Source organism: Mustela lutreola, chromosome 8, assembly GCF_030435805.1.
Source record: "Mustela lutreola isolate mMusLut2 chromosome 8, mMusLut2.pri, whole genome shotgun sequence".
In the NCBI taxonomy this organism is placed as follows: Eukaryota; Metazoa; Chordata; class Mammalia; order Carnivora; family Mustelidae; genus Mustela; species Mustela lutreola.
This window is the reverse complement of record NC_081297.1, coordinates 137,256,817-137,283,217: the sequence shown is the minus strand read 5'-3', so window position 1 is coordinate 137,283,217 and position 26,401 is coordinate 137,256,817. Positions and strand designations below refer to the sequence as shown.

Sequence of the window (26,401 nt, the reverse complement as noted above, 5' to 3'; positions counted from 1 at the left end):
CCACAGATGCCCGTGCCTGGGAAAAGCACCCGTGGTTGGCCTTGTGTGACTTTGGCCAAGTTGCTTCCCATCCCTAGGCCTCAGTTTCCCCATCTGCAAAAAGAGCGGATGAGCAAATGTAATATGTCAGGACCCCTTCCAACATAAGCACTTCGTCTCCTCGAGAAGCAGGCCATTCCCTGTGGAATGTGTTTCTCTCCAGGCACATGGTCTGCCAGAGCCCCTGAGAACAGGCCTTTCCTCATCCCTCTTCTCTCCGAACACAGGGTCAGCTCTGGCCCAGGTCATTTTTGGTCATAAGTGAGCCCCCACCTTCACTGCTTCCAGCTTTGTGGAAAGCCTTGACCTTGGGCCAAAGTTTAGGAGGTAGGCCCCGCAGCCTGGGCAGGAGCCAAGGTGGGAAAGGAGGGGGCAGAGACTGACTCCCCCAAAGAAAAGAGCAGAAAAGGTCAGCAAAGGCTTCCTGGCCCTTGGTCACATTTCTGTAGCCCAACAAATGTAGGCTGAATTGAACTAAATCCCGAGAGCTGATTCCACGGAACTGCGGGATCTGGGTGTCTCCGTGGGAACCATTCCCGGCTGGAGGCGCTGGGCGAGGTGTTTGCCGGGAGAACATCACCATCTAGTGGTCGCTTCTGTCCCGAGCCCTGAGCCAGCCCTCCAGGGACACGCACTGCCCTCCGGGCTGCCCGGCTACTCTGGCATGGGGTTCCCTCAGGCCTCCTTTCTCTCCCACAGGTGATGGACAGCTCAATGCCCTTGATTGGGGAGCACGTGGAAGAGGACAGACAGCTGATGGCTGACCTCGTCATCTCCAAAATGAGCCAGCTCCTGATGCCGGGTGGCACAGTGCCCTCGCCCCTGAGGCCTTGGGTGAGGTTCTCAGGAGCACAGGAGACTTTGTACCTGTGAGAAATACTGGGCTATCTGGGACTGGGGAGTCCCTGGATCCAAAGGAGATAGTTCTAGAATGGAACCAGCCTGGGGAGAAAGGAGTGGGGTGTGGATGGAGGCTGGGCATGCGAGCTCGCACCCCAGCACCCGCAGGGAAGTTTCAGAGGCTCTGAGACCTTCCTCCTTCCACCGTCACAGGTAGAGAAATCTTGCCTTGACAGCACCTGCAGGCAGAGATTATTAATGTAAGAAGTCGGTTGTCCCTTCTGTGCCCTCCATTCGGGGCCTGAGCAGGGAGCGGCGGGTGCGTGTGGGCGTGTGTTGTTGTGTGCATGCACGCGTGGGTCTGTGTACACACATGCCCTTTGTGTGTTCCCAAGACAACAGTCAATAGAGATTACTGTGTCTTCTGTCTCTCCATCCCCCAACCTCAAAAGCTCCCACACAGCTCCCTTCCATGGTCCTCACCGCAGATTACCAGATCGTTCTCCAAAGAATCTGCTAGCTCTCCGCTTTCTGGAAAAGCAAGTCTCAAAACCTGCTACCCCCTTGCCCCCCACAAAAACAGATCTATGGTGATAGCTGTCGGAATGGTGGTTATACTTGAGGGGGTTGCTGGCTGGGAAGGTGTGGGGGGCAGCCTTCTCCACCGGAATGTTCTGTCCGGATCCCGGTGGTGGCCACACAGATGTATGCACACATAAAGGGTCATGATGGTGCACTCGTAAGAATCGTGTGCCTTACAGAAGTTTTACCTCAGTGATAACAGGATCTTTGTAAGCCCTGCCCTCCCACCCAGGAAGCAGAGGGCTGTGGCAATCGCAGCAGGCTTCTTTCTTCTCCTGCTCTAGGCTCCGCAGTCCAAACCAGCAAAATCCCCCGGGCCGGCCCACATGGGACCTCTGCTTGGACAGCCCCAGCCACGGCCACCTACACAAGGTAAGAGCCACAACAAGTCACCAAGGGAGATTATACAAGGATGTTGAAACGCCCTCAGGGGTCCATGTGTGATGGTCTCCAGAAGGCACTCTGGAAAAATCCATCTTAGTACTGTGTCCACAGAATATGGGCACTCCCTCTGCATGCGGGACAAACGAGCCTGTGATGTCTGTCACCCCCTTCAACTCCGACAGGAAGGACGGGGAGACAGGGGAATTTGCTGAGTACCTCAGCTGTGCTAGGCCCCCAGTGAGGGACTTTCTCATCTATCCACCCCCCCACTTTTTTTTTTTCTCCTTTGTCTCCCAAGCACTCCCCAGTGAAAACATCAGTAGCCTCTTTATCCCAGAGGTGAACGTGGAGGCTCTGCCCAAAGAAGCACAGTGAGAAAATGCAGGTTTATACGTCTGGCTTTTCAGATCTTTGAGGAAGTGTCCGTTTCTTACCCACTGGTGGTGCCTGATTGTAGATTTACGAGCCAAGCAGCCAGAGTGGGAGAGAAAGAAACACGGAACATTATATATGACTTTGTTGATGGAAATTCTTCCTCAAAAACTCTGCCAGCATTACTGTTTAAATGCCACCACTTAGTAGAGAACGATCCGCTAGTGATGACAGGATGTAGCTGAGGCAATAAATAACTTTCTCACGGAATGTCACCGCCTGGGTGTTCCCCTGCACAGGCCTGGGGGGACACCCATGCCCCTCCGCCTCCCTCACAGACAGAACCTTCCAGGCGCACTCACTGCTCCAGGGCCAGCTTAGAACCTATCAGAAAGAAAAAGCTTTACTCTCACATTGTGGCCTTTCCAGTCGCTTTGATTAAAGTAACATACTCATTGCTTCTTGGAAAAAATCAGCCTTGGACATTAAATAGCTTCGCCTCCCACAGGTCTCAGATAAAGTGCCCTGTCCATGTTTCCTGTGTCTGTGTCTCTTCTCAGAAAAGCAGAAAGTAATTAAGAAAAGGGAAATTGCATAACTTCTATCACTATGCACTTGGATGTCGGGATTCTTCTTGAGGCACATAGATGTGGTTTTGAATCCTCCTCCGCATCTCAGTACCCTTAAGCCTTAGGAAAGTCACGTCTTTTCTCTGAGCCTTGGTCTCCCCAGCGGTATAACCGCTGCCCTGGGGGGTTATGGGGAGTTGTCCACGGGCAGTGCAGCCGAAGCAGCTAGCAAGGTGCCCGGGGGGGGGGGGGGGGTAAGGCCCAGCAGGTGTTAGGTTAGTTTACTAGGAATAACTAGCTATCTAACTCTCACGGTTAAACACTTACTATCAACAATGTGTGTCTTATTAACAATTAAACTATCCATGTTGTTCTTAATGATCATTACTGTTAACCACCCTTAGAAGGAAAGCAGCCCCACTACCCTCCTGCCTAGCGGTAATTCCATCGTTATAAATGTTCAAAAATAATTTATTCATCCCCCTGCCAGGCTCCTGGCTGTGCCTCCGCCCTGCCCTCTTCTTCCCCGCTCTGCCCCAGGACTTACTTTTTAAAACACATTTGAACAGAGCACTTTTAAAACAGAGGGCTACTGTATTCTGGTTTCCTCTCCCGCCCAGAGTACAGACATGCTTGATAAAGAGATATTATTTTAAGGGACATGGGGCTAAACACACTTTTAGTGAGTTGAAAAACAATCAATTGAAAACCAATTAAGATAATTAAAGCAAATGCTTATTGAATTAACATTCAGATTAAAAATAACAAGGCTAATTAAAAAACAATGCGTTCACTGAGTTCCCAAAATAACAGGATCACATTATTAACTTGTTTGTTTGAACTCATCGTAAAAAGTGAAGTTTTCTTTTAAAGAACCTCATAATTTTTTAGCACCAATCCTGAGCTTGGGCAAATACTTTCTATATATAAGTTAACGGGTTTTTGTATGTGCTGAAATTAAAAATACTAACTTGTTTGCTTTGCCAAGATGCTAAAAGAAATGAGTGTCTCTTGAGGAAGCCCAGGTGTCTAAGTGGGATTCGACAAATAGTTAATAAATAAATGAATGAATGAGGATTCAGGTTTTTCCAAGATATTATTGGCCCTAGGATGGGGGTGAGGACAGGACAACTTGAGATAAAAGTAGAAAACAGAGGTTTCCTTTGACCAGAAGTGGGTTTAAAACACACGAGAGTAAGCCAGCATTTAGAAATCAGAAACTCTGGCACGAATCTCTGGATTTCAGGTTCTCTGGATAGAGCAGAAGCTCTGGAAGCCAGGGGCCTGGGTTCCTCCTCAGCCAGTGTCCCCTCTGTGGATCCCACGGGCTCCCTGGGACAACAGGACTCCCCGTTTGCCTCGGGCCCCTGCTCCTCCCTGTTGTCACCTTCACGGCCACGGCCACGTCTGTAGTGTCGATCCTTATCTCCTTTAGCTTGCATCTTCCGACCTAGGTTTGTATCTCAAGGGGAAAATGTTTTTAAAAATTTAAAGTAGCAGTCTGCTCGGGCTGCCCTGAGGTTTTTGGATACTTGCCTGCTTCATTTATTGAGCTGTTTGGGTTTGAGATTTCTGGGCCCTCCGAGCTCCTGGGACAGATGGTGACAAAGGCGAGTGCACAGCAAATCAAGGCCATGTGCCGCCAGTTGCTTCCTCTTTGCTGCCGTCCAGTCCAGTGTCGGAGGTCCTGCCGGGGCTCCCAAGAACGACCGTGGGCGGGGGTGGGGCGGGGGTTGGGGCTGTGGAGTGGCTGCTCTGAGGGCCTCATTTTATAGACGAGGGCCCAGAAATCCAGAGAAAAGGGACTTACTCATGGCCCCATAGCAAGTTAAAACCACAATGGAGTTACGCCCCCAGGCTCCTGGTGCCACGAGTGTGGTGCAGCAGCCACCAGACATGCAGGGCGTGCCATCTGCAAAGGTGCGGGCTGGGATGACATGGCCTGGGTTGTGGGGGGTGGGGGCGTGGGGAGGGGGGCAGCTCCTCCTGCACCTGGCTCAGAGGGTCCACCCCTGGAGGATAGCACCTTTTCTTCATTTGCACAAAGATGTGAGGACTGAGGGCAGCCCTGCATGGCATATTGTGGGGTTTGGGGTTTTTTTGTTATTGTTGTTTTTAAGGAAAAAATGGAAACGGGGCTTTTGGGTCAAAGAGAGCTAAGCTTGAATCTTGGCTCTCTGAATAGAAGTGACAGCTTGAGCAAGTCACAGTATATCTGGGGCTCAGCCTCTTTGAAAAATGGGGACCATGCCTGCTGCCCGGCTACCCAGCCCTAGGTTCAGGGTATACTGTGTTCAGTAAGACCTGGGGAGGGCAGATGAGCGGAAGACGCATTATGAAAGGGCCCCAGAGACAGGCGCCAATCCCTTTGAACTCCCAGTGTCCTCACCTGTCTGAAGTTATCTCAACAAAGCCAGACGAGGACAACCATGGTGCTGCCCACTCTCCCAGGAGCAGGGCATCGTCTGCTTGGGCAAGATGCAATTCACAGTCAGGATCCCCGATACTCTCAGGCTTCCAGAGTGAGGAGAGAGCACCTTGCGTGCCTGAGGCCTTGGAGTTCCACTTGAAGTCATTTCTGGGTGCCTAAAATGTCCCCAAGCTTACGATGCCCCTTTGCTTGTCCCTGAAGGCTCTGTGCAGCGAGAGGGAGAAGCCAAGACCCCATGAGCTTCCTGTGGCTACCCCTACTGGCTGGGAGACCCTGGGCACGCTCAGTGTGCATTTCTCCTTGAGAAGGATGGCGTCTTCCCTACCAGCCCCTCCCTAGATCAAATGATATACATGTCTTTGAAAGTTCTTAGAAAAGCTTAAAGAGCTATTGGAAAGTAAGGGATAATTCATTGTCTCAAAAACAATACATCTTCAGTGTGAAAAACATCAGTGAGCAATAGGAAGAGAATTAACCCCACCGCTTTCATAATCATTGAGCCATGCCTCTTACTCAAAGCATGGAGAGCAGAAGGATCACCTGGGAGCTTGTCGGAGACACAGAACCCCAGAGCCTGCCAGTAGCGGTCTGCGTGGGCCTCCGTAACAAAATGCCATAGATGGAGTGGCTTCAACAAAAGACAATTATCCTCTCTCCATTCTGGAGGCTGAAGTCCAAGGTCAAGGTGCCAACGGGGCTGAAAGTTCTCTCCATGGCTTGTGCACAGCACCTTCTTACTGTGTCTTCACATGGCCTTTCCACGTGTGGCCCTCTACCTGTGTGTGTGTCTCTCTCTCTTCTAAGGACGCCAGTCCTATTGGATTAGGGCCCCACCCTTATGACATCATTTAACAATAATTTGTTCCTTTAAAGCCCTATCTCCAAATACACTCACCTTGAGGGTGAGGACTTCAAAGTATGAATGGGGGGGGGTGAGGCACAGTTCAGTCCACAACACTCTCCCTCCCGTACCTACTTACCTACTGTATCAGAATCTTCATTTTGACAAGATCCCCCAGTGATTCGTGTGCACATTAAAATTAGAGACACACTGGTTCGAGGGGACAACTTTCCAGTCTTCATGTTTTATGGAGCTACATCCATACATGTGTGCTAAAATGGAATAAGTCTGTACCTGCTATTTTGTAAGATGCCTTTTTGTTCTGCGGTATATATTCAGCACATATTATCAACAATGTTCTGTCATTTACTATGATTCTGCCACAATATATAATGGCCACAGTATATTCCATTATATAGCTGTATCTTAATGTTGATCAATTGTGCAATTGGGCATTTATATTGTTTTCAGCTTTTCACTGTTATAAAAAACTGTAATGGACATCCTTGAAGCAACAAGGTTTATCTTAAAAACTTGACCATCATCATCTTTCCCCCTGTAGGGGGCCCTCGCCAAACTCCGACCCAGGCGCCTGTGCGATCCGGAAGCCCGTCCCAGCAGCGGCTCTCCCCGCAAGGCCAGCAGCCCCTGAGCCCACAATCCGGATCTCCGCAGCAGAGATCACCAGGCTCTCCGCAGCTGTCCCGGGCATCCAGTGGCACGTCTCCAAACCAGGCCTCCAAGCCAGGCGCCCCCCTCACCTCCCAGGCCCGGCCCCCCGTTCAAGGCCGAAGCGTCTCCCAACAGGGTGAAGAGTCCAAGAAGCCAGCACCACCTCATCCTCATCTCAAGTAAGTGCTCTGGGATTGGGTAGGGTCAAGGGTGGAGCTGGGCTGGGGGCAGAGCTGGGCTGACTCAGGACCGGGACTCAAAGGCAGAGGGCCTCACCCAGATTTTAAATGGTCCGAAGCCTAGAAGATGGAACTTGGATGGCCGGCGGGGCTCAGGAGGTCAGAGTACAGCATAGCTCCCACTGCCGTCCTCCAGACACACACACACACACACACACACCTACACACACACACACACACACCAGTTATCTCTTGCTGCATAACAAACCTCCCTGAAAGAGTAGCTTAAGAAAACAGCCACTTTCTGTATTCGTAGTTTTTTGGTTCAGCAGTCTATGCTGAGTTTGACTCAGCTGGGAGGTTCTTCTTGTCTCTCCTACAGAGTTGCCAGATAAAATACAGGATGCCCAGTTAGAGTTGCATTTCAGACAAGTGATGAATAATTTTGAGTATAAGTATATCCTCAAAATTGAATGGGCTATACTTATACTTTAAAAAGTATGTTCTTCATCTGAAATTCAGATTTAACTGGGTATCCTGTGTTTTTATTTACTAAATCTAGCAACCCTACTCTCCTGGGATCATCCATATGGCTGCGGTTATCTGGCATCTTCACTGGGGCTGGATGGTCCAAGAGGGCTTTACACACACATCTGCTGTCAGCGGGACCTCTCTCTCTCTCTTTCATGGGCCACAACCTCCAGAAGGCTGAGTCCCCCCTCCTCACATGGTAGAATTCCATCCCCACAGAGCACAAGTAGAAGCTTCAAGGCCTCTTGAGGCCCAGCTTTGAAGGCACACAAGGTCATTTCATCCCACTACATGCTTTTGGTCAAAGCAACTCACATGGCCAAAGAGACCCTTGGTAGGAGGGCCTGCCAAGCCATGCTGGGAAAGGCTAGACCCCAGGCATGGGGGGAGCTGTCATGCCATGTTTGTAAACAACTCATCATGACACACATACGTGTCCCCTTTCCTCTCAAGCCTCTCCCTCAGTTTGAGGTCAGAGAGGTCCCAGATGTGTTTTTCTTGGGAAAGCCCCTCCCTTCCTTCAGTGCCAAGCACTGATGTCGATAAGCATAGCCTCACTCCCAGCAGCCCTTGCTTACTTACTACATGCCAAGTACTTCACCTAATTGGGGTTATTCGTCAATTCTCACAGCTTAATTGGGGTTATTCGTCAATTCTCACAGCTTAGTAGTTAGTAACTGTTATTATCCACATTTTACGTATGAGGAGGAGATGAATAACTTGCGAGAGTTCCCACTGTTGGTGAGCAGAGGAGCCAGGATTGAGCACAGGGCCAGTCCGCAGATCGGGCTAACCGTAATGTGTTTGATGAGTCATCCATTCACGTGGCCCAGAGATCTAAAAGATATCAACAATAGCAAAGGTACACAATGAAACATCTTCCTCCCACCTCATTCCCATCCAGAACCTTCTGCCCCCTGCTCCCCAGAGGTGACCGCTCTTCTTAGCTCCCTGTGCGCCCCTCCCATGTTTCCTCACACAAACACAAAAATACATGTTGGTTCCCAGCCCCACTTTTTCCAAATGGTAGTGCTTCCTATCCACCCCAGCATCCTTGCTTTTCACGTTTAACAATAAACCCTAAATTTCATCCATCAGTTCACTGAAAATGCTTCCTTTTCACAGCTGTGTCGTACGTATTCCTCTGTAGAGCTTCCACCCTTCCACCGCAAACAGAAATTTGATTTGCTCTTGCGGAGAAGGCTACAGCGAATAACCTTGCATATGCATTGCTTCTCACATATGCAGGATCAGCCGTACAGAAGATGCCAGCAAGGCTGTTGCTGGATCCAAGGAGAAAGGCATTCTGAACTTGATAGGTATTAGCAAGAGGTACCTTGGGAATTATGGCCCGTGGTTGAAAGCTCAGATTCCAGAGTCAGACCACCTAGTTTCGAATGCCAGCTCTCCCCCTGCAAAAGCTGTGTGACCTCAGAAACATGGCTCAACCCCTCTGTGCTTCGACTTCCTCACACGCACGATGGAGACAATAGTACTTACCCCACAGGGTTATTACGAAGATTAAAATGGGTTTACACACAGTTAGTGCTTAGAATGCGTCTGGCAATTAATAGATGTATCTAAGACAGCCTTTCTCTACTCAGCCCATCCCAGGACAGGCGGGGGCTTTGGAACTGGGGATAGTAAGCACCAACCCTATAGCAATCCAGCTAAAAACACTGAAACTCCTGATTTACTGCTTATTTGTTTCAGTTCAAGTCGGCCAGTATTTACCAGATCCCCAGTCTGCACCTAGTTCTGGACAAGGCCCTTGCGGGATAAGCAAGGGGTACAGGATGGTCCCCATTTAGGAGAGGATTGGGGTTTTATGGTGATGACAAGGCTGTGCGGAACTTTCTCGCACTTTGGCCTTTTTACAGCAGCTCTTCTGTGTGTCACCCCCACCAGAGGGTGGGCCTCCTGAGAGCAAGGCCCCAGTTACATCCATCTCCACGGCCCCATCAGCAAGACTTAGGCTGGCACCAAGGCTCAAACAGGGGCACCCTGAGAATCCCGAGGCGGGCGGAAATCAGTAGTAAAGGCTTCAGGGCAAAGGTGGGAACTGAAGGCCCGAGTGGGAGAGAAGCGGCCCGGGGTGAGCTCGACTGGCTCTCCTTACATCCATGTCCTTTTCATCGAAGGAGGCCCTGAGCTGCAGGTCACTTGGAGAGGCCGAGGGGGCAGATGGCAGAGCGGGGTCCAGGACACGGGCCTCCTGATTCCCCAACTAGTGTGAGGAAGGACAGGAGGAGCCACCACAGCCTGATGCCGATCCAGAAAACTCACAGTTGGCCACACGGGTCTGTGCACGGAGGTGCCGGCTGGGAACACCTGCCCTCTGAGCAGCCTGGCTTAGTGGGCAGAACGTCAGCCTTGGGCGCTCCCCAGTTACCTGGTGTGAGCCCCGATTTCTGCACCAATCACCACTGCACGGGTGAAAGGCTGTGTGTCATGCATTTAGCATCACGTAAGCATTGGGATGCCTCGTTTCTGGTCATCGCATCCTTGTGATGACTGGGTTCACCTAGCCGGCTTCCAGGCAAGCCGCAGCGACTGGTGTCCCAGGCCCGGTCGCCCCCCAAACCCCCTCACCTTTCTGTTTCAGCAAATCCCAGTCCCTGACTAACAGCCTCAGCACATCTGATGCTTCCCAGCGCGGGACCCCAAGTGAAGACGAGGCCAAGGCCGAAACCATCCGCAACCTGAGGAAGTCCTTTGCCAGCCTGTTCTCGGACTAAGCCAGCCGGGGCTGGGACAGGGGAGTGCTCCGTTCCACTCGACCTTCTCCTGTCTCACCTTCCTTCTCAGCCTTGGTTCCCGATGGGAACAGAATGGAGGGCCTGAGAATATACTCTCTAAATGCCTTTGACCCAGGAACCGAGTATGTATACATGTCCCCCTCCCTTTATCATGACATTCCAGCGTCAGCCAACTCAGTGGTGGGCCTTTGAGAGCCTCCAGGTTCCTCAGATCATGCCCTAAAGGCATCACATCACCCTGCCTGCCCACATGCTTGCTCCCCTGCCTTAGATAACCAAGTGAAATGTCTGTGTGTGGCTAGTTTTCACATTTCTTGTTAGTGTTTTGCTTGCCTTCCAGCAAAGGCCCCCTCTAGGCCTGGCCTGCCTTCCATCAGGTGCAGGCACTGGGACCTCAGTGACATTGGAGGCAATAATCCTCTGACAGTGCTTTGCAAACAGAAGGAGAAAAGCCCAGCCAGGGGTACCTACCTACCCATGCTAACTCCATCCAGGCTCGAGATCACCCCTCAGACCAGCCAGGCTGAACCCCATCCCACGTGGCCACCGGTGGGATCTAGAGAACCGTGGAAAGGAATCAGATCCTGTGTGACAAGTGGGGCCTTCCGGAACACAACGGAAATGGAGGGGAAGTCTTGAAGAGCTGCTCACGCCCAGATTGGACAGCTAAGAGCAGACCACAGGTTCTTCGATGAATCATCTCTAGTTCCAAGAGGAGGAAAATGCCTTCCACTTCCCAAGGTGGGAGTCAGCTTGGGGCTCCTCCAGCCATTCTGTGTTACACCACGAGTAACTCTGAATTCCCTCCAGGAACGCTGTCCCCTCCTCCAAGATAGAGGACGAGCCAGAGAGAGTCCACGGATCAATGGCTCAGGCTGAGAAAGGGCTGTGACAGCAACTTCGAGGCTGGCATGTCAGGGACTGTTGTCAGCAAGGCACGGTAGGTTACTCAGTTATAAAAGGGTCCCATGCTCAAATATGTTTAGGAAACACTGTTTCTATTTCTTGCTTTGAAGTTGGTAGTACCCATTACATGTCAAAGGCCCTCCGGCCTCCTGCAGTAAAGAAATGAGCTTTCACCTTGCTTAACCCAAACTTATCTGACAATACCAGTTCCCTGAGGAGCTGGCAGAGGTCCCGACTCCTTTCCCAAAGCTCTTTCCCTACATCAGACTGCCTCCCGTGATCAGACGGGGTGCAGGGCTGCCCCCAGTTCCCACGCACCCGGTGCTATAAACATTGCAGGTGCCAGAACCAGCCTCCTGGGCTTGAAAAGAGCCCAGGACGTTAGAACATAGCCACCACGCTCTCCCCTTACAGCCTACCTTGCGACTTGAGACACGTCTTCCCCTCCCTGTTGACAGAAAGAGAGAGGGAGGTGACACTGAACTTGTCCTTGGCCTGGAGCTACATTCTAGAGGAGAGGAAGCTTGCAGGACAGGGTGTACCACCACCACCAAGCCCACGTGATTGGAAGATCAGGAACACAGAAACCACCCGAGGCAATCATCACTCACATGCACGGGAGATTCAGATCTGAAAAAGTCAACCTCACTTGATTCTCACTTAGTAATTAATCAAATGCAACCCAAAACACACAACAGAGGGGTCATAGGCCCGATAAAGTTTCTTGAAGTGTGGGCGCAGCTAGCTTCATTTCAGACCAAAGGAGTCGGGATTTCTGGTCGTAAGGCCCAGACCCTGTGCTGGTCAGTCTCCCTGCGTAGTTCACGTGCACACAGAAGCGCATACTGATGTCAGCCCAGCAGCCCCTGCTGAGCGGCGTGTGAAGGCCACGCGGTGAGAGCAGCACTGGTAGGGATGCTGTACACCCAGGGAGCCAGATTGGACAGCCAGATTGGACAACCCAATGCTGTACACCCAGGGACCCAGCCCTCAGCCCTTGGTAAGCCGAACCCGTGGTTCCATGAACAGGATTGCCTGGCTGAAATGTTCCCATTTCCCTATAATCTGTCCCCTCCCTAAAAACATCTCCACTTTCAAGCTCAAGCTCCCAGATACTCCAGCTACAGTACTGCACACTTTTCTCATCCGGCCAGGCATCCCAATTTCTAGAACCGTGCACACATGATCCGTGACAATAACACCACAGCCAGCACATCGGAAGCAATCTTCCACTGGAAAATTTGAGCATTGAGACAAAGCGTGGTCTTGGCAAGAGCACGGAGCCCCAAAATGGGCTGTTTGCTCACATGGGCTGGCACGTGCCCCTTCCAAAATTTCACCTTTCATAGCTGTGACATTTTGGACTGGGAAAGGACAAAAGGAAGTGAGGAAGGGCGTCACTCTGTGGAGGTTCTGAAAGGTTGTATGTGGTTTTGCTTTCGACCCAAGGGAAGCCTAGCATTGTCCCTCCAGGCTGACTTAGTGAGGCTGAAACTTGAGGAAGAGCCCTTTGGTTTGTGCTAAAGTGACGCACAAAGGGGTTTGAAGGAGGTAGCCTCAGGGGACACTGTCACCAGCACGAGAGAATACCGTGGTCTTCCTCCTGTGGCCATGGTGAGATGGTTCTGTGGCTTAGGTGTAAAGTTGGCTTTCCAGGGACACTGAGTATACACACCGTCTCTCTTCCATTATCCCCCGGGGTTCTCCTCACCATCACTGCTCTCCCTACGAACGGTCATGCCTGCCGAGTAGGCAGGGAGGAAGGGCCCTCACTCTCACGGCCGCAAACACCGTAGCAAAGCCCGGGGGGGCGCCTCCTGACATTCCCTTGAAGTCTGCGGTGGAAGGAGCCCTGGGGAAATCAAGCTGACGAAGGCAGCCTGAGGAGCAGCTACGTGAGTCAAGCACGGGGCACACTGCTTGGCGCACAGGTATCTAGGACATGTTTTAGGTACTAGTGAAATGTACACAAAGTGTGAAGATTGGAGAAAATGGCTGTCTTCAGAAGAGCCTCTGTGCGAGGAAGTCACTTGCCCAGGAAAAGAATCAGAGTCTGAAAAGGAATGGGGGCAGAACCAGGAGGCCAGGAGGCCGCCCCTATGAGGCACGTGGCCAGGGGGGCAGGGGCGGCCACAGGGCTACTAGGGCCAGGAGCCGGCGGGCAGCCGACTGTGCATCGGCACAGTCAGAAGAGGCCGTGGCGAGTGGACCAGGACAATACGATGGCTCATACAGCAGAGACCAAGACTGAGAGGCCCCGTGCAGACCACGCACCACACCAGAGCCCAGCAAAGCCTCGCAGACAGCCCCAGCTCCAGGCCTTTCACAGGCATACTGGGTCCCTTTGGAGCCCGCCCCTCCCAGCACCAGGGAGCAGACAGCTCATGCTTCACTCGGTGTCATGGGACAGGTCAGGGGCTCGTTCTGCTTTACGTGTTTAGCACGGGTGAGAGGACATGGGTCAGAGTCAGAGCTGAAGCCGGTTGAGTCAGGCAGGCGGAGGCAGCAGTCGAGGAATCAGCTGGAGGACTAGCTCAGAGCCTAAGTGCACTTTCCTTGTATCACGCGCTTTCTTCATGCTGGAGAGCACACCAGCTGGTTACTAACCCTACTGACAACAGTCAGAAGCTGTCCTCGACTCCCACTCAGTCAGTGATAAAATTCCGAGGTTCAGTCTAATATTTGGACTCTAAGAGAAAGCATTTGGGGTTTGGTTGGAGATTAATTGGAAGTTTGGGCAACAAGCAAGTCAGATCGGTCCATTAACCAAACAGAATGCACGAAGGGCGCAGAGGCTCCCTTGTGTGTCCACACAAAATAGATGACAAAATAGACAAAATGGATGAGATCAGGACTCTTAGATGCTGGGCTGAGAGCTCTCTCGACCGGCCAGCCGAGAGGAAGAGGAGAATGGCCAGGACGTGATTTCTGAAATCAGGGCAGCATTCCTTTAAGGGAAAACCAATCAAAAATGCAATGTTCCTTGTACAACACACGTGTGTGAATCCTTTAAATTCCCCCCTTGCCTTCCATGGTTTGTGTTCCGATTACTCGGTCTTCCCACTTGTGGTTCCCATTTCCAAACTCTCACTGTGTCGGCATCTGCTATCTGCGGTCTTCCGCTGCGTCTCGGGCAGAAGCAAGTTAGCGCTTGGCAGCCACCACCCGGGGAAGGAGAACGGGAAGTCCTGGCGCCCGCCCCGAGCCCAGGGAGCAAAGGGTGGAGGGTCGGCTCCGTCAAAGTAAGAATTACTGAGATCTGAGGCTGAGCAGTGATCTCAGAACCTGGAACGCCAAGAGTGAGAGGATAAAATTAACCATTTTTACAGAGGGAATCACAAAACCTTCCATCGGAGGGAAAAGATACCTCCCGTGATTTGCTGTCCAGCCATGCCAAACCGTATCTTCCATTTATAAAGAGAAGGGGAGGGGGCGCTCCTGGGTGGCTCAGTCAGTTAAGTGTCTGCCTTCGGCTCAGGTCATGATCCTGGAGTCCTGGGATCGAGTCCCATGTTGGGCTCCCTGCTCAGCAGACAGCCTGCTTCTCCCTCCCCTCTGTCCCTCCCCCTGCCTGTGCTCTCTCTCTCAAATTGATACTTAAAAAAGAATAAAACTAAGTTTAAAAGAGAGAGAAGCGGGAGAGAGAGAAAGAGAGAGAGAGCACTCCTGTTAGTAAAATTAACTGTAGGAGGAAAATACGGGGCCACAGAAAGTCGTTAAGGCTCCAAGCCACCGAAGAACCGTCTTACCGCAACACTTCCAGTGGCGCTCAACGCTTTCCAGCCTCCGGCCCAGTAGGATCGAAGTGATGTCAGAAGGTCACACAGCGCACATGCCGCCGCCAGACCGTGATCTGACCCTCATGACCCACCAGCAATACACAGGGCTCTACAGTTTCAGCCGAATGAAAAGAATGTAGTTTACAAGCTTCTAAACTATAAATTTAGCTATTCAAGAGGAAAAGCTTTGAGGCTGGTTTAAGGATTTAGAACAAACTGCCGTTCGAGGACTGCAAATCCAGGCATAGGGCACACCGCCAATATGCTCCCCCAAGACATGTGTCACGCTGGCCCGGAAGCCGGAGGTGTGTCGAAGGGAGGAGCCCCTGCAGCCACCGGACACCAGCACCATTCGTGGACCTCTCGAGGGCCCTTCAAATACGACTGCATTTTGCAAACTCATTGTTTTATAGTATTTGGTGCTTCTGGTCATCACTATGTTCTCCCACTACACACGCGCGTGCACGCGCACGTGCACACGTGCACACACACACACACACTGCAGCCTACCACCACAGACACCCACGGAGAAGTGTAGAGATAGAGGAGGGTGTACTTGGACCCACCAAAGCTTCAGGTAATTCTTCAGCCCAGACCCAATTAGAGCCACACTGCATCTAGTGGACACTTGTTTTTTTGAAAAGCTGTCCTATAGCTCAGCTGTCACAAAATATCACAGAAAGAAATGTTAAAGCCCCAATCCTTTGCCTAGGTACATTAAGCTACTACAGGCGGCATGGCCTCCAGAAAATCCTATTGACTGAATTTTCTTCACTGTGATGGGAATAAAAGACTATATGTGTAGCAAAAAAAAATATTTTCACATGTATGTAGGACTCAAAATATTCTTACGGCATAGAACATTCCAAGCCATTTCCTTATATGCAAAACAGATTTTTTAAAAAGCAGGAAGACATTGACAATATTCCTAAATATTGTCTGCAAATACTAATGGGGTTTTATTTTCTGTGTTGTGATTCAGGTTTTCATTTGTCACTATAGCATGTTTGTATAGTTGTACGATAAGACATGTGTGTTTGGCCTTTTTCTTGTAAGATAAATAAATCCTGAATTTTGTGCATTTTAAATCTTAAAAGCAAAATGTTCTTCCAAGAATAAGACGCTGTCTTTGAAAACAAGTATTTGACCAGCACTCAAAGCAGTGAAACGGATGTTAAAAGCTGTCACCTGTTCAGATTACAAATCAGGCACCAAGTGTTCCAAACACAAGGAAAAAAAATCGTAACTCCACTCCAGGAGAAGCCAGAAACAAAGAGTCCCTATAACCCAACGGTTGTCAAGAAATGCTGCTGCAGAGCCCAGAAGTCCCACCAGAGAAGCTGCGAAAGCGCTGCAGGGAGAGGAGGTGGACGGAGCAGGTGGGTGTCCAAAGCACCCACCCCAAGTCCAGTTCAACCGAGCTAGCTTGGCTTTTATTCATTTTATAAATCAGGCTTCTGCGAATGATTCTGTTTGAAGAGAAGGTGCCCCTGAAAAAGAATTTTTACAAAATCGCCCGCCACAATCTGATGGCACTGAATGGGTTCTCTAATCACTCTGAAACCTCCAAGTAATGTTGTGAAGCTGTTCTGAGTATTTATTCTCTTTCTGTAATAAAAATTAAGACTGCTGTGTGATTTATACTTAATGTTTTTTTAATCTGGTGCAGAACATGTATCAGGGAACAACTTTCACTCAAGAGGAGAACTCAGAGGGGGGGAGGTCAGGAGCCAACTATTTCCAAGGCCAACCCAGTCCTACAGGACCCTGCGGGCCCCACCGCCCCTGGAGCTTTAAGTATCTACGGAAAGGCCACAGGGAGCGCGTTCCTCAGCGTCACAATCAGGAAGCGCTGGGGATCAACACCCTGACAAGATGGCATCTGCGGTTTTCAAAACAAAAAACCAAACAAGCTCCAGAAGATTACAATCAATCACATGAATGGTGGCCGGCTGTCGGGTGGCCAACCCCTGCTGGGCCTTAGGGGAAATCTGTCACTCGGGCCACCTCGCCCTGGCAAGGTGGGGCTCGGTCCTGGAAGCGGGCCAATGGGATCAAAACGTGGTCTGAATGGAGGGAACTGGCCTGGTGTCTGCCCGGGCCCCGGGATGAGTGAACTGATGGGGTCCCCAACAAAGGGAAGTGTTACTCTCTCGTCGTATTCTCCACCAATAATTCCTGGAGGGAGGAGAGAGCTGGGAGGGAAAGGCCTGGGGTGCCAGGGGCTGGGGCCGAGCGGCATGGGGTGGGGCGACGGCGGTGGGAACACCACGCGGCGACCTCTCTGAGCTTCTCTCCTTTGTCTGTACCTCTTCCTGTAGAGCTGCAGAAACACAAGAACGACACGCGGTAAGTGATCTGGAGGCTTCTCCAAAGTCCCAGTTTGCTTCCACTGCTCTCTCTATACTTTTCCTTTGCCCACACTCTGGGGCAGACAAAGGAACCGGTGCACACAGAGATCTTCGACCAGTTTCCATCTGCACGAATAAGGCAGTAGCTGTGAAGACAAGGCCGAACAAAGTGTCCTCTAACCGCACCGCAACTGAGCAACTGTGTCTCCCTGGAGAAACACTCACTCCCAAGGCAGGATCACTGAGGGACACGCACTTCCAGATGGCAGTGCAGAGCGCTTGGACTCATATATAATTTTAGGTCAGGTTTTCTTGAAAGTGGAAAATTTAAATATCCGCTGAGAATATCATACCCCCAAATATAAAGTTAAGGTCCTGGGGGGCGGGAGGACAGCATTGAAATACACTTTTTCACCTAAACCACGTTGCTAATGGAGCGCAACTTAAACTACAACAAAAGGGACACCAGCTTCAGAGGCGGGGCTGTGAGCGGACACAGCTGAGGACCCCTCTCTAGCCGCCCCCCCGTTTCTCGGGAGCCCTGCCCCCGTCTTGTACAGTAGGCGTCTGCATGTCAAACAACACGTACTCTTGTCCCAGCACACATGTCTAATGAGCTGAACAGCTGGACCACTCCAGCACAGAAACTCAACATTTTTTGCAACAGAGGAAGAGAGAATATTTTATATTAAGTAAAGGTGAAAAACAATCATTGAGGTAATGTTTCTTTTCCTATGTAATTAAGAAAAAGACTGAGTCTAAGGTAATAAAGAATGCTTTCAATTACTGAAAATTAGCAACAAACGTACTGAAAACAGATTTCATCACACAACAAAAGTGATAATATGCCTTTAACGTATTAACTCACTAGTTATTTCTGTGCTTATATTAACATTAGCCTCAATAGTAATACCTACTTCTTTCCAATCTGTGTCTCGAGCTCTAACAGTCCCATCTACAAAAAAGAATAAAATAAAATACAAATAAGGATTTAAAATGCTTCATTCATCCAGCACTAAACAGCACTTCTGCTTTTGTCCTAAGGAAACTGAAGCTTACACACAAAGCACAAAAAGGAACACAAACCATTTGTTTACCACACACCGTAGGGCCTGTCCTTGCACCGGACTCAAACCACTCTCGCTGGCTGAAGGCGACTGTCGCTGCTCCTGGGAAGTCCGTGCATGGACGCCCTGAGGAATATGGAGGCCCACGGAGGCCCCCGCCGTCCCTCGCTGCGCCTCCCACCCCCACCCCGGCCTCATCTGGCTGTGGCCGCTTCTTCTAACCCGAGTCTCTGTGACACTGTCTGGGTGACGAACTCCGGGTGTGCATCGCAGCCCATCATTACTGGAGGGAAAGCTGACTTCAAGTTTTCTTCCATATCTGGGTTTTCTTCTCCCAACTCGTAATAGTATGACCAGGACAACTCGCATTATGCCCATAGAGAAATTTATTATGAAATCTGAACCCTCAGCTTATGGACTACAATCTGGAAATGAGATAGAGACTGATGTATTTTATATCTGAATTTGAGAATGTATGTAAAAGGGCTTTTTGCCCCTTTTTATCACAGCCTGCTTTTCAGTTGGTTCTTCTATATACTTTGGTCATTTTATCTTTTCTTTTTGACTATAATTAATTTTTTTAAAATTTGCGATGATACTTGCTGTCTCCTGGCACAAAATGATATTCTGAACTCTAGATTCAGAGGCAGGAATAATGTAGGGCCTCAGCAATCGAGGAGGAGGACGAAGAAGATCCAGGTTGTTCACGTCTTAGATTTTGAAGTTTTAAAGAAAAAAAAAAAAGTTTTTTATCAATCCAAATGACTCTACATAATATTCTCAGTACGAAAAAGAAGGAAGGGGGTCTACCCACCAGATTTTTACAGTTGCCAAGAGAGTATGTTATACATAGCACCATCACTCACACTCTTTTGATGGGAACCACAAATATTTTTTACATCACAATGCAGTATACACCTATATATACGTATACTGAAATAGAAGTTTACAACTATTTTATAATGGTTGTTTTATATGGTTTTTTGTTTTTTTTTTATTGCATTGATTTCATGATCCACCTACGGGTCACATCAGTTTTAAAAAAAGAAAACAAAAACACTGACACACAGAAAAGAAATTCCATTATCAGGATTCCAGGCTAGTATCTGGAAATCTTGATACACCAGGCAAAGGGCTTTTACATTTGGGGTAACCTCTCCCCACCCCCAAGTTCCACCATCATCACTGCTACAGTGATCACCAGGTCACCATAAATCAGACTATATGGAAATAAGGCCACACAGAAGCAAGCAGGGCTCTCTTAACTTGTGCACAAGGTCACAACCATGGGAGCTTGGAAATGTACCAGACTAAGTCACAAATGGAGGATGTTCTAAAAAGAAAGAATAAACTTGAAATTTTTCTAATTTCCAAAATTTTCAAAATTCCTGAAATATTCTACGTCTACTAGTCTACTTATGGAGAACACAAATAAGACTGGGAAGAGTTTTCAGGATATAGGCAAAAGTATATGAGGCTTAGAATCTCCTTCCGATAAGGATATATATATATATATATACACACACATATATGGCTATATATATATATATAAGGCTTATATATAAGGCTATAATTATGATTATTTGCAACGCTCAAAAAAAAAAAGAGCCTACAACTAAAAACTTGGTGAGCTAAATAATTAAGACCTTAGTAAGAAAGAGATTCACATGTTATCGTAACAATCACCTCTAAAATCCCGCAGATACAAACATCTCCATAGCAGCTGGTCATTTGAAGCAATAAGGAGGTCACGACAAACTGCAGACAAAGAAAGAACAGAACGAACATCTAGAAGTCGGAAGATCCGCAGCTTCAGCTCCAAAGGAAGGACTACCAACCCAAACACGTCTGGTAGGTTCAGTGCTGCAAAGAAAAAAGAAGAAGTATCACTAAGTAAAGAACATCGAGCTTTCCCCACGTATTTAACAGTTACCAACTTGTTCCTAAGTGACAAATTAGAGGGTTATCTCCACAACCCAAGTATGTGACACCTCCAATAAACTTTTAACCCCAGGTCAACCAGATGGCTACTACTAAGTCCGTTATTCCCTCAACGATTTACTGAAAAGATGAATACTTTTTAATACAGACCAAATAAGTAACTTTGACAACTTCTAAATGTTAGCCAATGGCCTCCCTTGTTCCGAGCAATAGTCAATGCAACAAAGACTTCTCTACTCAACTACGAAAGACGGATGTTGGCTTTTGTAACTGGTTCTTAATGCTGCCACTTATCAGCTGTGTGCCTTGGGACAAGTTACTTAAACTATAATTCAACTTCCTAATCTGTAAGATGGGGGACTAGTACTGCCCACCTCCCTGAGGAGAATTCAATGTCTGGATACACACAGAGTGGTCAGAACAAACACTCAAGTGTTAGGCAGCAATATTATCTGCAGTCTAGCAGGCTAGGCAAAAAAGGAAGTAAGATCAATTTCAGAGGCAAGTCAAGAAGGGAAAAGAACATCATCTTCCAAAGTCAAATGAAAATGGTTTAGTATTAGCACCTTGAAATAGATGTGATATTGTTCTCCACTAGCGAAGATAATCGAAATCCAATAAAAGGTTTTAAAATTCATATTTTTCTCTTCTACTATCACCATCTAAAGAAGAAAACTATGGCAATAGCAGCCTGGGCGCATGCAACTGGAGACCTAAAATATCTCAATATACAGAGTTAATGAAAGCCACATACGTATTTGTATAAATCTGAGTATACAAATCTGTATACATTCCAGCTAAAGGACTACAGTAGATCAGGATTCTCATTTTCTAGCCTCTAATTGCACTTCCCCACTCTACTGCCATCAGGCTTGGCCATTTTGATTGGTTTTGTGCAGTGAAATATGAGTGGAAGTGGCACATCACCTCCAAGCAAAAGCTTAAAGAACCAACACGCGGCTGGGCCACTGGCCTTTTCCCTCTGCTACAAGAGCATGTCCTGGAGAAGGACTACTCCTTCAGTCACAGCTAACCCCTACACAATACATACGTGAGTGAGAACAGTACACTGTTTGCTTTGAGTCACTGAGATTTTAAAGTGTTTTTTTACTACAACATAAGTAAGAGCTCGCTAATATGAGAACTCTGAATGAATTACAAAACCTCACAAAAATAGTTTCTTCACCTATACAATGAGACTAAAATCTCTTTCAAACTTGTTAGCATTAAAAAAGAACGCATGTGGGGGTGCCTGGGTGGCTCAGTGGGTTAAGCCACTGCCTTCAGCTCAGGTCATGATCTCAAGGTCCTAGGATCGAGCCCGGCATCAGCCTCTCTGCTCAACAGGGAGCCTGCTTCCCCCTCTCTCTGCCTACCTCTCTGCCTACTTGTGATCTCTCTCTTTCTGTCAAATAAGTAAATAAAATCTTGAAAAAAATAAAGAATGCATGTGAAATATCCATAATACCTAGCATAGAACCCCAATAAATCATGTTTAAAAAAACTTAAAACCCAATTTACAGACTCTCCGTTATTATTTATTGAACACCTATTATGGACCAGACCCAGGGCCTATTCCCTACTTTCAAGATATATAAACCACAGGCGGAAAGAACTCATGTCAACAATTATGATACAATGGAAGATAGGCTACAACAGAGATACACAAAATGCTGAGGAAATACAAAAAGGAAGTATATAACGTTAAGGAATTAACATTAATGCTTAGTTGAAGAACAGAACTTCACTAAGAGGAGAAAAGAGGCAAAGTCTTATATCAGAGTCACAGGCTTAGCATGTAAACTACTGTTCTTTCCAGCCGTCCGACCTGGGATCATTTATCATCTCTCACCTTGTCGGGTAAAAGCCAGAAGAGGATACACCAGCTGGTCTTTGAAGAGACGAGAGAGCTTCTGAAGATCTTTGTATATCTTGGCTACACTTGCCCCTAAAATATATTTTTTAATGAAAAATTGAAACACAAAATCAAATGGCACAACCTGAAATGGCAAAACCTGAAATGGTATCCTCTACTTCTGCCAGATCAAAGTGGTATATTTTCACAAGTAATTCCTGCCTGGAGAGACACGAACCACAGTCTCTAGCAGATGAAGAAATGTATCGTTTGGCGCTCTGGAAACTAACTCTCAGATGTAACGCTAGAAATCTCACCATTTCAACAGAGCTGCAGGCAACGTACAAGCTCACAGGTTACAATTATAGTAGGACAAACTGTGGGCTGAGAATTGTAGACACAACATGATTTCCTGAGCGCCTGCCCCACTGTCCAGGTACTGGGAGAGCCCAGCGGGGGACCGCTCCTCAGGTCCCAGCAGAAGGAGCACTATCCCCGTCTCCTGACGACCAGGTGTTGGGAACCATGTCAAGCATTCTTCAAGCTCTTTCACATCAGTAGTTCCCCCGAAGTAGGAGACAAATACCCTGACCCCCATGTTAAAAACAGGACAGATACTGAAAGACACCCAAGGCCTCACAGTAAGTCTTAGCCACACCTAAGTCTGGCTCCAACGCATTTAGGTCACTCCACTGCCACTCCGCAGTGTGGGTCCAGACCACCAGGACGGCCATCACCTGGACACTGTTCAGGAGCACAACTGAATCTTGGGCCCTACCACAGACCCACATTTTCACACTGGAACCTGCATTTTCCTAAGATCCCTGGATGATTCACCTATAGATACACTGTAGCATGGGAAGCCCGGCCAGATGCCACCCATGCTCCCACCGCAGTTCCGGTGTAGCTCTACCGGGCTCCGACCCCCCTGATCCAACACCTGTTTGCTCACCTACTTAAAGGCGACACCACCGGTGCACCTAAGAGTGGTTAAAATGTAAAGGTCCGTGCACGGGGCCAGGCGCATTACAGATCGTCAGTACATGTGTGCTCCCCCCATCCTGAACTAGGCACACTTCGCCATCTATAAGAAATAGAACGCTCTTCGTCATTTGTTTGCTATCTTCGTTGCATGAACTACCATGGACTTGAACTTAAATGCCAAGATATTTAAAAATCAGTTTGGTTCACGGCCTTTTTTGAAATGTGAAAACTGACTTTTTTAAACAAGCTTTTTCCTTCAGTTACCTACTATAAAAGTAATCAGGAACTTATTCATAAGTATAGATTAGGTACTGTACTATAAGTCACAGTAAAAAGTAATCAAAATGACTTGTCAGATGGGCAGTGTTAAATAACCCTACCCAACATAAAAGTACTATATTAAAAATATTTAGTTAATATAGTCCATAAACTTAGCATAATAGAACAGTATTAATTTTCTTCCTCCCCTTTTACTTCCTCTTTTTTAAAATAAAGATTTTATTTATTTATTTGGCAGAGAGAGACAGCCAGAGTGGGAACACAAGTAGGGGAAGTGAGAGAGGGAGAAGCTTCCAGCGGAGCAAAGAGGCCGATGTGGGCCTCGATCCCAGGACCCTGCGATCATGGCCTAAGCCGAAGGCAGACCCCTAACAACTGAGCCATCCAGGCACCCCCTACTTCCTCTTTAACAGAAACCAGATGAGGAATATGAATCTGAGCTATATTCCTATAGAAGTTGTCTTTTAAAAATAGGCTTAGGAAGGGCACCTGGGTAGCTCAGTCGGTTAAACGTCTGCCGTCAGCTCAGGTCATGATCCCAAGGTCCCAAGTCCCATGTAGGGCTCCCTGCTCAGCAACGAGTCTGCTTCTCCCTCTGACTGTCCCCTCTTGTGCTCTCTCTCTTTCTCTCAAATAAGTAAAATCTCTCAAAAACAAATAGGCTCAGGAATCAAATCTATTCCAATCCTAAATTCCACCATTTATTAGCTCTGTGATCTTAAAGTAATTTAACCTTCTCTAGACCTATCTCCTAATCTGTAAAATGGTACCTCTACTACTGTGGAGTAGAGAGTATTTCTGCTCCCCATAGCAGGTCCTCTCTAGTGTCAAGATGACTAAAGTGTTGTGGCCAAGGAATTTCAAGTTTTTCTGGTCCCAGTGGTAAGACCGTCTTTACAGATTTATCAGTCTAGTTCATCTACCTGTGCAGTGTCCACTACCAGGTGCAGTATCCACAACAGGACCAAAACTGGTTCTTGGCAAACAAAACAAAACCCTAGCTATACCATTGCTTTGTGACTGTCCAAAGAGTCAGAGTACACAAATGAAAATACTTGTATCTATGGTATTAAAATTCCATGGGAAGAGAATGAGTGGGGGACAAATTCTGTAAAGGCTCCTCAGGGGATTGATAATGCAAAGAGGACTAAGAAAACACTGGTCTCTGGTCTAACATGAAAAAATGTCCATCATCGTTAGTCGTCAGGGAAATTCAAATCAAAACCACACTGAGATACCACCTTACACCAGTCAGAACGGCCAAAATTAACAAGACAGTAAACAACAAGTGTTGGAGAGGATGTGGAGAAAGGGGAACCCCCTTACACTGCTGGTGGGAATGCAAGTTGGTACAGCCACTTTGGAAAACAGTGTGGAGATTCCTTAAGACATTAAAAATAGAGAGCTTCCCTATGACCCTGCAATTTCACTATATTTACCCCAAATGATGTTAGTGAAAAGAAGGGCCATCTGTACCCACAATGTTCTTAGCAGCAATGGCCACAGTCGCCAAACTGTGGGAAAAGCCAAGATGCCCTTCAACGGACGAATGGCTAAGGAAGATGTGGTCCATATACACTATGGAGTATTACTCAGCCATCAGAAAGGATGAATACCCAACTTTTGTATCAACATGGACGGGACTGGAGGAGATTATGCTGAGTGAAATAAGTTAAGCAAAGACAGTCCATTATCATATGGTTTCACTTACTTGTGGAGCATAAGGAATAACATGGAAGACATTAGGAAAAGGAAAGGAAAAGTGAATTGGGGGAAATCAGAGGCAGAGATGAACCACGAGAGACTGTGGACTCTGAGAAACATAATGAGGGTTTTGGAGGGGAAGGGGGTGGAGGGATGGATGAGCCTGGTGGTGGGTACTAAAGAGAGCACGTATTGCACGGAGCACTGGGTGTGGTGCATAAACAATGAATCTATGAACACTGAAAAAAATAAAATAAAATTAAGATGTGAGAAAAAGCAGTAACAACACTGGTCTGGCGTGACGATAAGTGTTCAGAGACCATTATAAGTAAGCTTCCTGACATCACCTTCTCTCATCAGTTTTGGTCTGTGGGAGTTCATGGACCTCAGGGATAGAGTCTCCAGGGAACTAAAAGAGTAAGTATCTAGGCCTTCAAGCAAAGACCTAGATCTAGGGAGCCTTCCCTCAAAGACCCTGCTGTCAATGCCACTACCCCACGGCACCACTCCAAGCCATAGGAGGACAGTAAAACCCTCCTGAGTTTCCTACGAGGAATTTGCTTTAATCTCATTCAGGAATTTTCAGTCTCTCAGACATTACCTTTCAGTTCTTCTAAAGTGAACCTCTCAAAGCTTCATCCCCAAAGTTCGATCATGCTTTTCCTACCTGGTTCAGCTTCGCAAATAAATGATCCCGGCAGCAGCTGCAACCTTTTCACACTTCTGAGCTCACTATTGATCTTTAGTGTGGCTGTAAATAAGCAAAAGAGACAAATAACTCGTCAGTTCACCAATGGCCTTCACGTCTTAGCATGGGCTTGCATCTCCCTGCCCCAGCATACGAAGGACACAAAAGAAAACAAACTGCTCTAAGCTTATTTCCTTCCCTCACAGCAAAGTGTAAACCTGCCACCACACCAAATTAATTATTCTACAACACCCTTAAAAACTGAAGTATGCACCCTTTATATAAAATCCACTAGGTAGGGGCGCCTGTGTGACTCAGTTGGTTAAATGACTGCCTTTGGCTCAGGTCGTGGTCCCAGGGTCCTGGGATCGGGCCCCACATTAGGCTCCCTGCTCAGTGGGGAGCCTGCTTCTCCCTCTCCCTCTGCTGCTCTACCTGCTTGTGTTCTCTCACTCTGTCAAATAAATAAAATCTTAAAAAAAAAAAATCCACTACGTATTAGTGGATTATTAGTAATTGAAATGTTCTTAGTAATTGAAGGCTTATTAGTAATTGAAAGATATGCAACAAGGTTAACAGGAGACTGTTAAACATAATAAAATTGTTATTTCTAATAAAGTCACTAAAAATTCCAACTATTTTTTTATT

General features: G+C 47.9%; 2 protein-coding genes across 3 annotated transcripts in view; one reads left to right on the top strand and one right to left on the bottom strand.

Moving 5' to 3' along the window:
- Positions 1–16,521, top strand: part of SYN3 (synapsin III) — a 455,052-nt gene extending 438,531 nt beyond the window's left edge. The window contains exons 11-14 of the mRNA XM_059186781.1: positions 739–873; positions 1,746–1,833; positions 6,621–6,909; positions 10,046–16,521. Coding sequence (XP_059042764.1) covers positions 739–873; positions 1,746–1,833; positions 6,621–6,909; positions 10,046–10,178 — 645 coding nt within the window. The 3' untranslated portion in view covers positions 10,179–16,521. The remainder of the gene's footprint in view (positions 1–738; positions 874–1,745; positions 1,834–6,620; positions 6,910–10,045) is intronic.
- FBXO7 (F-box protein 7) overlaps positions 16,517–26,401 on the bottom strand; it is a 22,792-nt gene continuing 12,907 nt past the window's right edge. For both annotated transcript variants that reach the window (XM_059186782.1, XM_059186783.1), the window contains exons 5-9: positions 25,733–25,816; positions 22,096–22,191; positions 19,989–20,165; positions 18,153–18,190; positions 16,517–17,207 (exon numbers count right to left, since the gene is read on the bottom strand). In XM_059186782.1, the coding sequence (XP_059042765.1) occupies positions 16,818–17,207; positions 18,153–18,190; positions 19,989–20,165; positions 22,096–22,191; positions 25,733–25,816 (785 nt within the window). In that variant the 3' untranslated portion in view covers positions 16,517–16,817. The remainder of the gene's footprint in view (positions 17,208–18,152; positions 18,191–19,988; positions 20,166–22,095; positions 22,192–25,732; positions 25,817–26,401) is intronic.